The 15827-nt window shown below is 36.6% G+C and overlaps 1 protein-coding gene across 1 annotated transcript in view; it reads right to left on the bottom strand.

The window, feature by feature from the left end:
* Positions 1 to 15827, bottom strand: part of LOC105546744 (regulator of G-protein signaling 7) — a gene marked incomplete at its 3' end in the record, with an annotated part of 478339 nt that overhangs the window by 54540 nt on the left and 407972 nt on the right. Inside the window, exon 3 of the mRNA XM_011990022.1 lies at positions 594 to 644. Within this exon, the coding sequence (XP_011845412.1) occupies positions 594 to 644 (51 nt within the window). The remainder of the gene's footprint in view (positions 1 to 593; positions 645 to 15827) is intronic.

Genomic DNA, 15827 nt, shown 5'->3' on the forward strand with positions numbered 1-15827 from the left:
AACTCATAAAAATTGTTCCCTTACTTTGGAAATTAAGTTTTCTGCTACAGAATAGACATAATGTTCAACACGGTGAACAGGTTCATGACTTAAATAGAGCGTTTTTCTCTCTCTCTCTCTCTCACACACACACACACACACATCATGTAGGTATGATAAAAAAATCAGAATTACAAATAAAATACTGATTTCAAACTGCATTTAAAGATGTAGTTAAGGCAAAATTATAAGTTAATGAGATGTATGTGTCTGATAGAGGGAAAGTTCATTAATTCATAATCACTTGCCATAAATTATATGTACAATTATTTTATGGACATATATACAGCTGATCCAGTCTAACGATCACCAATGACCTGAATCAAATAATATGGCAGAATTAAGGATGTGAAAAATTGTAGAAATACGCTAACTTTTAGTTAAATATGTTTTGACTACCATAAAATTTACATAAATGTTAAAAGCACAGTTCAAACTGAATTACAATTTTTCAGGAGGTTTGCTTGCATGCCATATTAAAATATCCCTGAGGAAACACAATTCTTAAAACCACTAAGAAAAAAGTTCTTGTAATAGGAAAATGATTTATTTACCTGGATCTTCTATAGTTAAGTTCTTTATCAACCATTGAACAATGTCTGAACCTAGAAAAAGAAAAAAGAAAAAAACAGATGTGAACATTTTGTTTATACATATTAACTTCAAGAAGTTTGCACCTTTGGTGCTCATATTAGAAGGAACTTTTTCTAATTGTTACAATGACAGGTTAAGGATCTACCCCAGATGGAATGTTGAAAACACACAGTATGAATACTTAGTTGTCCTTCAACAAACCAAGGTGTAAATTAGCAAATTATTAAATATGAAATATTTAAATGTAAATAAAATTTGCTATACTAGTAGAAAGTGATTTGTTTACTAAATAAGTGTTTATTAAGCATCTACTATATTTCAGGTACAAGTCTTAGCACAGCATAACCAGTACTTTATAAGACGGTTCCTGTCTCATTTCTGGTTATACCCACCTCATCCTTGTATCTTCTCTCAAGCCAAACCAAATTTGCTTCTGGTTTTCGAACCCTCCTATGTATTTCAAGCCTCTGTGTCTCCACAGCAGTATTCTCCCTGACTGAAATATCTTGCCACTGTTTTTAAGACACTCAAGTTTCCCTGACATGACAGAACTTGCCTTGTCCCTTCCCCTTGTCCACTGAGTTTACAGAACTGTCCACCAATCCTCATTGGAACCCATGTAGTCTTTTACTGTTGTGTTGATCACACCATTGCCCCAGCTGTTTATCTGATGAGTGTCCCAAAGTAAGAACCTTGAGGCAGGGTGTCATATTCATCTTTGATTATTTGGAGCATAGTAAGTGCTTAACAATGTGTGATGAATACAAAGTATGAATGAATATGTTTCTACTGCACACAGAAGAGACGAGAGGGTCTGCAGAAAACATACTGTTTGAGCTAGATTTTGAAGGATATATTTTTATCTATGAATAAGAGAGAAACTGAGTTGCTGGAGGGGCCTATGTAAAAATTAAAAGGTGGAAAAACAGTCAACAGAAATAACTTACTGCACACTGTCTATATGTAAGTACTGGGAATAATAGAAATTTGAAAGTAATAATGGAGTGCACAGTGTATTCAGCAGGTCTTGAATTCTAGGCTAAATAATTAAATTTTTTTCCCATAAGGAAAGCAGAGAAAGAGACATGCAATATTTTTGAGCAGAAGAATGACATTATCAAAGTAAGTTTAAGGAATATGACTGGCAATATATATGAAATGCCTTGTAGTCAAAAAGAAGGCAAGACAGTCGACATGTCTACTAGTTGCAATCCAAGAAGGAAGGGAAAAGGTCTTAGTTCAGTGACAAATGAACTTCTTAGAAATTACAGACTTGTTTCAGGACTTTATGACTAATTAGGTATAAAGGTTACAAGTCGGAGAGATTAAAAAAGAAGTCAAGGTTTCTAGCCCAGAAGTGTGGATGAATAGAATGATGAAAATAAGAGCAGAAATGGGAGATTTAGCAACTGATTTACTTGAGACACTCATTTGTATTTAAAATTGGTTTTCTGCATAACTCTTTTCTACATAAAATAGGAAAAATATGTATGTGAATTTTTTGCATACATCATAAACTGTGTTATGCCTGCAAGAATTGAATGAAACTTCAGGGTGAACCAAGATTCCATTTCAGCCTCTCCTGGACGCTGGCTAGAGCTGTCTACCCACCTCAGAGATTTGGCAAATTAATTACATTAACATTGGCAAAGTAATTCTAGCTGCTTGAATTAAATCAGTTCAAAATCAATTTAAGAATAAATTTGATTACTGAACTTGACAATAAAGTCCCAAAAGTTATGAGAACATTCATACTCAATGCCAATTTCAGTATGCATGCATTTAAAAAATAACTCCAAGTACTGACTTGAACTTGCGTTCCTTTTACAGCGCCATTGATTTAAATCATTTGGGAAGACAGATTCATCCAGATCCTAAAGGAAGTTTTACTAAAACAGCTCAGAGTGTCGAAAGGAAAGGAGATCATTCTCCAGAAGGCAGTTGACCGCGTCCGGGTGTTGCGTTCTTCCTTATAGTCTAAGTTATCTTAAAGCACGATCTTCCCGTTGAAAAAGAAAAGGAGAACTCAGCTTTTCACATATGTATGTAGTGATCCTTGACCAATGTCGATTCCCAGATACACAAATCTTCTGCACAAGCCCCAGGCACTCTGCTCATTTTTCAGAGTTGAGCATCTATTTGTGGAACATATGTGAGCAGCCACTGGAAATTTTCCATTCTTTTGAAGACAGCCAAACATTCATTCCAGGACTATACATATTTTTTATTGTGAAAAATGACTTTAAAAATGCTCTCAAAGACTAAGTTTTTAAAAATATTCTGTTCTGTTATGCTTTCTTTCCTTTTCTTTTTTTTCTTTCTTTTTTTTTTTTTCTGAGCAGAAAGAAATATAAAGAAGCCTAATTTAAAAGTATGTTTAATTCAGAGAATAGGAAACTTTCTTTCTTAGCCTACTTTTGAGTATTTCTGTCACAAGTGTATTCTCAGTTCAGTGCTGAAGGAGTCAATTCAATTGGACTTGACCAACTGTTAGTGTCACTTAGCAGATGCTGCAGTGGTTTTCTTATTGTGTGATCACCTCAACATATTTATGGCTTTAGGTTGAAACATTATGGATTTTTAAATTGTTAAATTCATATCCAGACTCACCAGGTTAACCTATGCTGCATCTGTAAGAGTAAGACCTCACCTCCTTGAAGAGATAAGTAGAGAGAGAAAGGAGGAAAAAATCCACTATCTTACTGGAACCAGAAGACCGAAAGAGAAACGTGCTCCTATAGAGTCACCTTGAGAAGCACGACTCAAATGTAAAACGGAGCACTGCAGTCCAGAGAAGTGTAGTAGGAATGCCACCTTTACAGCAATTTCCCAGCTTTATATTAAATAAATAAATGGCTGGGTCTGCTAAAGCTTTTCACATATAATGTATATGTAGAATGTGGTAGCATTCTATTTATCTTGATTTTGGAGCCCTCAGAATAAGCTGTGGAATTTTTTGAAATCACACTTTGACTGTAGCCTATGGAAAGTTTAGCCCTGACCATACTCTTATTTTGAGTTCTTACAGGCAGGTGTCACTTTCAGAGTTGCAGAGCTTTGTACTCCCTCTGCTCAGCAGAAGCAGTAGAGGTTTTGATTATTGTCTAATCTTAGCAGTATATTATTTAAAATGAAAACAAGCAAAAACAAGTAGAATTCTTCCTCATCACACTGCTCATAGTTTTCCACCTGCTGTACTGTTTCTTCCTTCCATGATTTTGCTAATGCTATTTTATCTTCATCTCTTTTTCCTGTGGTGAATCCCAGCTGAGGCCACAAAGTTCCATTCAAACATTATCTACTTCAGGAAGCCTGTTCTGCCCACCCCACCCTATCTTACTAGGGAAAGTGTTTTTTATTTATGTTCTATTAACATCTTTATCATTCTTTTTACTTATCTATGGTTTTATCATCCTGTCTTTACTTTACTCTGTCTTCCTCTTTGCAGTATAAGTCCACTGAAGCCCAGGGGCATGTATTATTCAACTTTGGATCCCAAACAGCAGACCAGTGCCTGACATGTAAAAGATGACCAGTAAATGCCAACAAAAGATTGGATGAATAAATAGCAAGACTCCCCTCCCCATATTCTATTTTGAGAGAGTTTAAAAAGAAAGGTATCCCTCATGCAAAGAATATTCTACTGGCGTGTAATTTAAACATCAATATTATTAAACATGATGTTAAATTGATCTTAAACTTCAACATCATTTTCTCACCCATGCCGTGGAACTGAATGGCAAACGAACTTCCTTACCTGTGCCCCCTGCAGAGTGCAAAGGCCTGGACCAGGCTCTGTCCTAAGCCTGTATTACTTCCATTAATGTTCACATCCCCCCACCACAGACTAGAGTACATCTGCAGCCACAAGTGTCACCTACAGCTATCCACAAACTGAATCTGAATTAGAGGTGCTCAAAAATATTAAGCATTCATGAAAAAAAATTGCAATGTGTTTGTAAACGTAAGATATGAGGACTTTGTAAGGAAGCAAAATAGAACACATTTGATTTGTGTCCTTTACAAAACTAGTCTTTTCGTAACTTTCAGCTAAAGCCATTAGTGAAAACTTTAGCTCTTAATCACCACAGAAGGTGCGCAAGTTATTCCTGAAGCAAAGACACTGACCTTTGCAATGTTTCTCTTTCAGGGAAATGGACAGGCTCTTTGCACTGCCCAAATACCTTTGCTGAAGCCTCAGAACCACATAGACACAGTGCTGACAATACAAATATTTTTTTATTTAGTGAATATCATAAATAATCCATAATCCATGATTTTTGATGTTATAACTATTCTTCTTTTTTTTTTTTTTCTTTTAAGACAGGGTCTCACTCAGGCTGCAAGGCAGTGCAACAATCAGCTCATCGCAGCCTCAACTTCCTGGGCTCAAGAAATTCCCCCTGCCCCAGCCTCCCAAGTAGCTGGGATTACAGGTGTGAGCCACCATGCCTGGTAACTTTTTATTATTATTATTATTTGACGGATGGGGTCTCGCTATGTTGCCCAGACTTGTCTTGAAATCCTGGCCTCAAGTGATCCTCCTGCTTCAGCCTCCCAAAGCACTGAGATTACATGGCATGAGCCACCATGCTCAGCCAACTATTCTTAGAACCTCTCACTGAATAGAAGACTTTCTATATACTAAAAATCATTTTTCCAACATTATTCTTGGCTCCTTGAAGTAGGCACAATAAATGTTTATTATTATTCAAATAGCATGTAATAAACATCTATTGCGTTTCTGTAGAAGCTGGGCTGAGGATCTGCAGTTTTAGGAACAAGAAAGAAAGAACGTTGAGGGAAGCAAATTATCTGATCTGTCAGTCCCTTGGGAGAAGAAGCGGCATCATACTCATCACGTTTCCACCATTCTCTTCAAAGTGTCTCAACACAGATCATCGTTAAATGTTTACTGAAGGCATGAGTCACTATTTATGGACATATACTCTATACAGAAAAGACTCAAAATGCTGAAACAGTCAGCTCTAATGGTGATTCCATCTAGAATGTTATGACACCCCAGTGTGTCTCTCATTACCATAATTTTAAAAGTTCTGTAGGCAATTATAATTTTAACTTAATTTAATTTAAAGCACTGCAGAATTTCTATAATTTAAATTAAACACAGTTTAATTTCTTTAATTGCAGAATTTCTGTAATTGAAAACTGCAGAATTTCTGCAGAATTTCAGTTTAATTTAAAACACTGCAGAATTTCTTGAGAAATGATTTGCTTAAAGCTCGCATATTACCCTTTTGTAAAGCTGAATTGATGTACTGAATTTCTCCTCAATCTTTCAAATAAGTCATTGGGAATATCTAAGAATAACATTTTGTTTATTTGAGTACTTGTATCCTGTCCAGAGTCTTAAATATGAGTGCACAGCCACTGTCACATCTGAGGGTTCAACACAGCAACCAGCAACCAAAGGAGCAGGAGAGATGAACTCCAGCCCAGCTACAGACTACGTTCTCTAACTCCTTGATCTAAGAAATCTCAGCAGTGGTGAAAATCTGGATACCACCAATTAATGCCTATGTCCTGGTTCTGTCTGCCTTTGGCCAAAAGCAGGTACTGAAAAAAGAGGAAAGCAGCCACTGGCTTCCAGGAGCTGGCTGGGCACTCACAGCTATGTCTTGGTGCTTCCCTGGTAAATATGAACAATTTCATGGAAGAACATCAACACTGAACAAGGCTGCTCTAGAACCCTCATGGGTCAAGACAAAAACAAGACCACTCTGTAAACAACAAATTTTAAGTTACACTAAGCATGGGAACATGATCTCAGCCATAAAATATCAAATTCCATCCCGGATAGCATGAGCGACTGCTGCTTATTTATCAATCCCATACTTAGTCTTGTCTAATCTGTCCTACTGTAGAAAAAAATGTATTAAGATACCCAATCAGGCCAGCCGCAGTGGCTCACGCCTGTAACCCCAGCACGTTGGGGGGCCAAGGCAGGCGGATCATGAGGTCAGGAGATGGAGACCATCCTGGCCAACATGGTGAAACCCCATCTCTACTTAAAAAAAAAAAAAAAAAAAAAATTAGCTGGGCATGGTGGTGCATGCCTGTAATCCCAGCTACTCAGGAGGCTGAGGGAGGAGAATCAAACCAGGGAGCTCGAGGTTGCAGTGAACCGAGATGGCGCCACTGCACTCCAGCCTGGTGACAGAGCAAGACTCTGTCTCAAAAAAAAAAGGATACCAGATCATAGAATTGTCCCTGCTTCCTGACAGCATCCAATCTAGAGCAAAGGCCCACTTCCTCAGATCCTCTCCATGACTACCGATGCCCAAATCCTATAATAGATTCTTCCTAATACCCTATTACTGAGACACCCCATGGTTCCCCATGGTGTGCATTCTCCCTACCTTCAAGAAAGAATAATTGACTTGTTCAACTACAGGCATGTTCCTGGTGGTTTTTGGCTAGAGGGCATTGACATTTTTTAATTAAAAAATTGCTAATATCTATTAAGATGAATATAACAACAACAACATTTAAGTTACTTCATCAGGGCACTTTTGGTTATAAAGAGCGATCTTTGACGAAGTATAAAAACATAAACTTATCAAAGAAGGAATTTGCAAAAAGGTACCCAGAACTAAAGGGAAAGGATGTATTTGAGCCTCCAGGACTCATGGAGGCAGGGACTGTCATCCTTGTTCCTTTCTGGACATCTTCATTTCTCTCTAGGAAACAATATTTGCTATTTTCCATCCACGAAGTGGGTCATGAACGCTCACAGCTCCGGGGTTAAAATCTCTGCCACTAAAGACAGCAAGTCATTTGCGGCTGAAATCTTGTAGTCCTAAGTCCTAATTCCTGATGGAGGATCTCAGCTGCAGGGAGGTACCCATTCGTGTATCAGCCAACTGTGGCAAGAAAAGATGGATCACCGTGCATAAAAATGGTCGTGCTGGCGAGACGTATAGCTGGAGGCATTTTCCAGAAATAATGAGTGCTTTGCAGACGTAACAATGGGTGTAAACTACAGCTTCCTTCCAGTTTGTAAAGCTTTCATGCTTCCATCAGAAAAACACAGAAAAGAGAGGAAAAGTGGAATTCAAAAGCAAAATGTCAAATTTTGAATGAAATGAATATGCTATTTCTGCCTTGCTATGAATATAAATGGGTTTTGTTCTATGAACTTATTATAGTCCTGTAAAGCAGAGTAGGAATACATTGTTTTTGTGTATGTGAATGAAACCACACTTTATGTGCACTAAAATAGCTATTCAAAGAAACTTCGTGATGTGTATATGATTGTGTATTTTTATGAGTGTGTATCTTTTTATGCAAATAATTCACTTTCTAAAATGAATAACATGTCATTGAGTATTGTTACTTCTGGATTTTTATACATCAGGTATATTTAGAGAAAATTATTCAGTTTTCATAGAATTAAAAAGTTAACTTCTGCTCACAGTTTGAAACTGGATAAAACTTATGATATAAAGTCCTTCTTCCAATATTCCATAGCTAATAACACCTATGAAATCTCAAAGGTCAATGGAAGCAAAATAATCAAAACAGATATGTTTCCTTTCAGTAAATCTGAGATACATTTGAAGCATTTGCCTACCAGACTTTAAAAATGTTGTCTAGCAGTCATTTAAATGCATTTGCAGATGTCATGGCAAAAAGCAAATTATCTGGTTGATTACATTTTCTTTCTAGGTTGCTGCTCTTCAGAGTTCTATGCCCCTTGCCCTAAGAGCAGAGTCACAGAAAATGTTGGGTTTTGTTGATATAACCTGAATCTTCAAATCAATAGGATAGAAGCCTGATATTCATTGTAATTACTACTTGTGTGTTCTAAGGATAGGGAAAGTAAAAATATATTTCCCTACCCTCTGGCAAGGTGCAATGAAAACAAATCAGAGTTCTGAGATACAGCTCCTTGGTTGTTCCTTGAGCAGATATTTCATCAAGATCATGGGTATTTAACTAGATTTTTAATCTTTGTTGTGTAAGTTCCAGAAATCATAAAAATACCTCTTCAGATGCAAAGCAGGCATTTTGTCTCTCTTCAAAGCCTAAGAAGCTTTAAACATAGGCAGCAAAAACAGCAAGGCAGCAAAGATGACAATAATGAGAGGATAAAAGGCAATGGAGACCACCCTCAGGATTATTTCCTCCCCTCTACTGGAGCTCGGGAGGATTCCTTATCAACCAGAGACACTTTTCCCAAATCGCATTCAGAGAAACATCACGTCTGCCTCTTGTGTGGGATGGTGACAGCAAGTGTGGGAAATGCGGAGTTAAGAGAAGGAAGGAAAATAGAGTTCCTTGATGTGCAGCCTTTATTTTGATAAAGAACGTTGTAGAAAAATCAAGAGAAACTAAGTCCGCAGTGTTTCCTTAGGATGGGGATATTGGATCCCTTTTTAAAGACCATTTTATATTTTTATGTTTTAGTGCTATGGTTCTTTAGACTCAAAGAAAATAAAATAAGTAATAAATAAGTGTGTGAAATGTTCAGGTATAACTATGAATTTTGTGTCAGCTAATATATTGGAACACATTAAAAGAGAAGTATTTATTAATCGATTAATCAATTCCATATGCTAGCTGGTAGGCATAAAGAAAAGCCTAGGATCATTCTTGCCTTCAACACATATTTTTTTTCAGCTACACACAGGCCATGTCTAACTGTCTAACTGCCCCTATGAAGGACATATGAGATAAAGAAAATGTTTATTGATGGATAAATAAAAAACTTGCTCTAGACCTCATCAGTCTAGTCCAGATACAGTTGCTGTACGTTGACAGGTAGAGATAATACTTCTTATTCTGTATTAGCAGAGAGTACCAGCATTGGTCAAGAGGTGGATGAGGCAGAAGGTCCAAGTAGATCAAAGAGGATTCCAATTCAGGAAATTTCCCAATTCATTAAAGATTGACAAAATGAATGCACTTATGCATAGTCAAAACTACAGCTCAGGCCGGACACACTGGCTCATGCCTGTAATCCCAGCAGTTTGGGAGGCCGAGATGGGTGCATCATGAGGTCAGAAGTTCAAGACCAGTGTGGCCTAGATGCTGAAACCTCGTCTCTACTAAAAATACAAAAAAAAAAATTAGCCGGGCATGGTGGCGGTCACCTGTAGTCCCAGCTACTGGGGAAGTTGAGGCCGGAGAATCGCTTGAACCTGGGAGGCAGAGGTTGCAGTGAGCCGAGATTGCACCACTGCACTCCAACCTGGGCGACAGAGCAAGACTCCATCTCAAAAAATAAAAACAAAAATAAAAACAAAAACTACAGCTAAGTCCAAGTGCTTTTGTGGCAATCCTAATTATTTTGGCACTGAACATGCTCTATATGGTGCTACATATAGACCTAGGCCCGGATTCAAGAGTGAATCTTTTTTAACCTAACCCTGAATATTTCCTGTTGTGACAAAATATTGAAAATACCAATTAATGATGCCATTTTGGGGGTTCTATTTAAAATGTTTTCTATTATTGAAGATGTAATTTCAATACCACGAGGTATTGAATGATCACGAGGTCACGAGTTTCAAGACCAGCCTGGCCAAGATGCTGAAACCTTGTCTCTACTAAAAATACAAAAAAAAAAAAAAAAAAAAAAATTAGCCGGGCATGGTGGCGTGCACCTGTAGGCCCAGCTACTCAGGAGGCTAAGGCAAGAGAATTGCTTGAACCCGGAGGCAGAGGTTGCAGTGAGTCAAGACTGCACGACTGCATTCCAGCCTGGGTGAAAGAATGAAGCTCCATCTCAAAAAATAAAATGACATTAAAAAAAAGAAAGAAAGAGGGAGAGAGAGAGAGAAAGAAGGAAAGAAAGAGAGAAGGAAGAAAGGAAGGAAGGAAGGAAGGGAGGAAGGAAGGGAGGGAGGGAGGGAGGGAAGGAAAGAAGGAAGGAAAGGAAAGGAAAGGAAAGGAAAGGAAAGGAAGAAAGGAAGAAAGGAAGAAGGAAAGAAGGAAAGAAGGAAAGAAAGAGAAAGAAAGAAAGAGAGAAAGGAAAGAAAGAAGGCAGGAAGGAAGGAAGGAAGGAAGGAAGGAAGGAAGGAAGGAAGGAAGGAAGGAAGGCAGGCAAACTATTTTCCAGAGGGCCTGAGCCATTTTACATTCCTACCAGCGATGTAGGAGTGATTCAGTTTCTTCCCATCGTTGCTAACATTAGTGTTACTATTTTTTAGTTCAACCATTCTGATAGTATGGTGTTGATTTTCATTTGTGTCTGCCTGGTGGCTAATGGTATTGAACGTGTTTTCAAATGCTTTTTTGGTGTAGGTACATCCTTTTCTGTGAAACATCTCTTCATGTCTTTTGACCATTTTCTAATTAATTTTTTTTTGCTGTTGCTTTTTCAGAGTTCTTTTTATATTCTACATACTAGTCCTCTCTTGGATATGTGGTTTACAGATATTTTCTTTCACTCTGTAGCTTGTTGTTTCACCGTCTTAACAAGGTCTTTTTCAGAAAAAAAAAGTTCTTAATTTTGATGAGGTCCAATTTATCAACTTTTTATAGATTATAGTATTAAATCTAAGAACCCTTTGCCTAGACCAAGATATCCAATAATTTCTCCTACTATTTTCCTAAAATTTTTTTTGTTTTAATTTTCCATTTTGTACTAGTGTTTGTATAAGTTGTGAGACTTAGGTCGAACTTCCTTTTCGCCCATGAATGTCCAATAGCTCTAGCACCATTTCTTGACAAAGCTGTCTTTTTTCAGTTGAATTGCTTTTCCATCTTTGTCAAAAATCCATTGTGTCTATTTGTGTGGATCTATTTCTGGATTCTCTATTCTGCTTTATTGATCTACATGTCTATTCTTCTACCAGTACCATTCAGTTCTGTTTACCGCAGTTATAGAATGTCTTGAATATAAAATATAAAAATATAACAAATTCCTCGTACATTATTTTTCTTTCAAAATTGTTTTACCTGTTCTATTTCATTTGCTTTCCTTATAAATTGTAGAATTATCTTGTCTATATCTATAAAAAAGTCTTGCTGGGGTTTTGAAAGGAATTTCATTAAACTTGTGTATCAATTTGGGGAGAATTGGCTTTTATACAAGATTATTCTTCATGGATTTAAAGTATGTCTCTCCACTTATTTACATCTTCTTTTATTTCTTCACGGATTTAAAGTATGTCTCTCCATATTTACATCTTCTTTTATTTCTTCACGGATTTAAAGTATGTCTCTCCACTTATTTACATCTTCTTTTATTTCTTCACCAGCATTTTGCAGTTCTCAGCATACAAGTCCCGAACAAACTTTATTTGATTAACATCTATTTAATTTTTTAGCAATTTTAAATGGTATTGTGTTTTTGATTTCAGCATCCACATGTTCATTGTTAGTATATAAAAATGTAATTTACTTTTGTATATTTATTGCATATCCTGTAATCTTTCTGGACTCGATTCTTAGTTCTAGAAGGTTTTTTTTTTTTGCAGATATTTCAGGATTTAACAGGTAAATATAATATCATCTACAAAGAGGGGAAGCTTTTAATTTCTTCCTTTCTGATCTGTGCATCCATTTCCTTTCCTTGCTTTATTGCCCTGACTAGAAATTTCAACATTATGTTAAATAAATCTTCGCCTTGTTCTCAATTTTAGAGGAAAACATTCAGTCTTTTACAACTACATATAAAGTAAACTTATTATTATTATTATTTGAGACTGTGTCTCCCTCTACTGTCCTGTTTAGAGTACAGCAGTGCCATCATGGCTCACTGTGACCTCGGTCTCCTGGGCCTGAGCAGTCCTCCCACCTTAGCCTCCCAAGTAGCTGCGACTAAAGGTGTGCGCCAGCATGCTTGGTTAATTTTTTTAACTTTTGTAGAAATAGTGTCTGACTATGTTGTCCAGCCGATGATCTCAAACTCCTGGTCTCTAAGTGATCCTCGCACCTCAGCCTCCCAAAGTGCTGAGATTAAAGGCATGAACCACGTGGCACCTGGTCTGAAGTTTTTTGAGGATGTTTTTTATCAAGTTGAGGAATTTCTCTTCCATTCCTGTTTTTTGAAAGTTTTTATTATGAATAAGTTTTGAATTTTGTCTACTAGCTTTTCTATATTGGCTAATATGATCATGTGATTTTTCTATTTTATCCCATTAATTTGCTGGATTACAGAGTTAATTTTTGAATATTTAACCAGCCTGTATCTCTGAAATAAACCCACTTGGTTATGGTGTATAATTATTTTTATACGTTGCTAAATTCTATTTGTGATATTTTGCTAAGGAGTTTTACATCTTAATGAGGGATATTGGTTTGCTGTGTTCTTTTCCCTACTTTATTTTCCTAGTTTTGACATCAGGGTAATAATAGCTTCATAAAATGAATTGAGAGATATTCTCTCCTCTTCTGTTTTCTGGAAACGACTGTATAATTGAATTTTTTAAAAGTCTGGTAGACTTTTCCAGTGAAACCATGAACCTGGAGATTCCTTTTTAGAGATTTCTAAATTACGAATTTAATTTTCTTAATAGTCATTGGGCTATTCAAATTATTCATTTCACACAGGGTGAGTTGGAATAGTTTGTGGTTTTTGAGACACTGATCAGTTTGGTGTAAGATGTCAAATTATGTGTGTAAGTTTATGGTATTCTTGTATCCTTTAGATGTCTGCAGGTTTTGTAGACATTTCCCCTGCTTCATTCCCGAAAATGGCAATTTGTGTCTTTTCCTTTTTTTTTTTTTTTGTCTGTCTTGTTACAGAATTGTCAATTTATCAATTTTTATAAAGAAACAGCTCTTTGTGTCATTGGTTTTTAAATTACTCAAATGTTTCAATTCCATTGATTTATGCTCGTTATCTTTATTATTTCCTTACTCTTGCTTGCTTTGGGTTTATTTTGCTCTTCTATGTTCTAGAGTCTGGAGTTTAGATGATTGATTTGGAAATTTTCATCTTTTCTAATGTATACATTTGTGTTATAAATATTTCTCTCAACCCTGCTTAAGCAGTGTCCCACAAATTGACAAGTTACATTTTGTTTTTATTCTGTTTATTTTTTTTTTATTCTCCAGAGGATTCTTCAATGATTTTAAAGTGTGTTGTTTAATTTCCAAATGTTTGGAGATTTTCCTTTTAGCTTTTTGTTACTGATTTCTAATTTGATTCCATTATGATCAGAGAACATACTTGGTATAATTTCTATTTTTTGAAACTTATTATGATGTGTTTAATGGCCCAAAATATGGTCTTAGTGAATGTTTCACATGAACTTGAGACTACGAAAGGCAAAACAGACCAAGCTTTTTGCTATTAGTTGGAATATCCTGTAATCAGGTCAAGTTGATTGATTGTGTTGTTCAGGTCATCTACATCCTTATTGATTTTTCTGCCTGCTTGATCTATCGATATATCAATTACTGATAGAGGAGTGTTAAAGTCTCAACTCTAATAATGGAAGAGTCTAGTTCTTCTTTCGGTTCTATCCATTTGCCTCAGGCATTTTGAATCTCTCTTGTTAGATACATACACATTTAAGTTTGCTACGTCTTCTTGGAAAAATGAGCTCCTCATTATTATCTAATGACCCCCTTTATTGCTTCTACCTTTCCTTGTGGTGAAGTCTGCTTCATATAAAATTAATATACCTATTCTAGATTTCCTTTAATCAATTTTGAACAACACTTTTTTTTCTATTCTTTTACTTGTTATATTTGATGCAAGTTTCTTGGGGATAGCATGTCGTTGAGCCATGATTTTTATCCACTCTGCTGGCTTCTGTCTTTTAAATAGTATATTTAAAGTAATTACTTATATTTAATGTAGTTACCTACATGTGATGGTATATTTAATGTAATACAGCTTAAGTATGCCACTTTATTTTTGGTGGGTTTTTTTTCTTGTTTCTGCCTTCCAGTGGATTGCATTAATATTTTTAAAAAATCCATTTCAATTTTCAAAGTTTTTTTTTGTTTTTTTTTTTACAGTCTTGCTTTGTCACCCAGGCTGGAATGCATCGGCATGAAAATGGTTCACTGCAGCCTCAGCCTCCCGGGCTTAAGTGATCCTCCCAGCTCAGCCTCCTGAGGAGGGAACACAGATACATGCTACTATGCCTGACTAATGTTTTTATTATTATTATTATTATTATTTGTAGAGACAGGGTCTTCTTATGTTGCCCAGGCTGGTCTCAAACTCCTGGGCTCAAGTGATTTTCCTATTTCAGCCTCCCCAAGTGTTAAGTATGATGACAGGTGTGAGCCACCACACCTAGCTCTAAATATTTTTTAATGCATTATTTTGTAGCTGTTTTTAGTTGATAATAAAATTATATTCACACAACTTCTTACAGCCTCCTGGTGTAATCACCTTACCAATCTGAGTAAAGTGAAGTCTGGAGCCCTATGTCTCCTCCTGTTCCTTTACTCTCTCCAGTTTTTAATATTTTTTAGTAAATTCCTCTATGTACATTTAGAGTCACATCAGATGTTGCTACACTTTTTCTTCAACAATCAAAACAATCAGAAACAAATTCAGAAGGCTGGGTGCAGCGGCTCACACCTGTAATCTCAGCACTTTGGGAGGCCGAGGTGGGCACATCATTTGAGGTCAGGAGTTTGAGACCAGCCTGACCAACACGGGGAAACCCCATCTCTACTAAAAATACAAAAATTAGTCAAGAAGTGGGCACATGCCTGTAATCCCAGCTACTCGGGAGGCTGAGGCAGGAGAATCACTTGAATCCAGGAGACAGAGGTTGCAGTGAGTGGAGATCGTGCCACTGCACTCCAGCCTGGGCAACAGAGCGAGACTTTGTCTTAGGGGGGAAAAGAAAAAATTCAGAAAATCAAGAGAAGACAAGTCTATTGTATCTCTTACATGTTTGTTTACCACGTTTTGTTCTATTCTGATATTCCAAGGTTCCTTTTCTTATCGTTTCCCTTTTGTTTAGAAAATTCCTTTTAGTCATTGAGTTCATCAGCTGGTGACAAATTCTCTTAGTTTTCCTTCATCTGAGAATGTTTTGATTTCCCCGTTAGGCCTCAGGAAAATGTTTGCTGGCCAGAGGATTATGGATTGACAATTCTTTCTTTCAGCAGGAAAGGGAAAATTGTGTGGCACTTTCTTCTGGTATCCACGGTTTCTCATGAGAAGTCTGCTGTGGTTGAATCATTTTTCTCTTCTAGTTAAGGTGTCATTTTTCCCTGACTGCTTTCAAGATGTTTGTTTTGTGGTTGTC

Source organism: Mandrillus leucophaeus, unplaced genomic scaffold (genome assembly GCF_000951045.1).
Source record: "Mandrillus leucophaeus isolate KB7577 unplaced genomic scaffold, Mleu.le_1.0 Scaffold367, whole genome shotgun sequence".
In the NCBI taxonomy this organism is placed as follows: Eukaryota; Metazoa; Chordata; class Mammalia; order Primates; family Cercopithecidae; genus Mandrillus; species Mandrillus leucophaeus.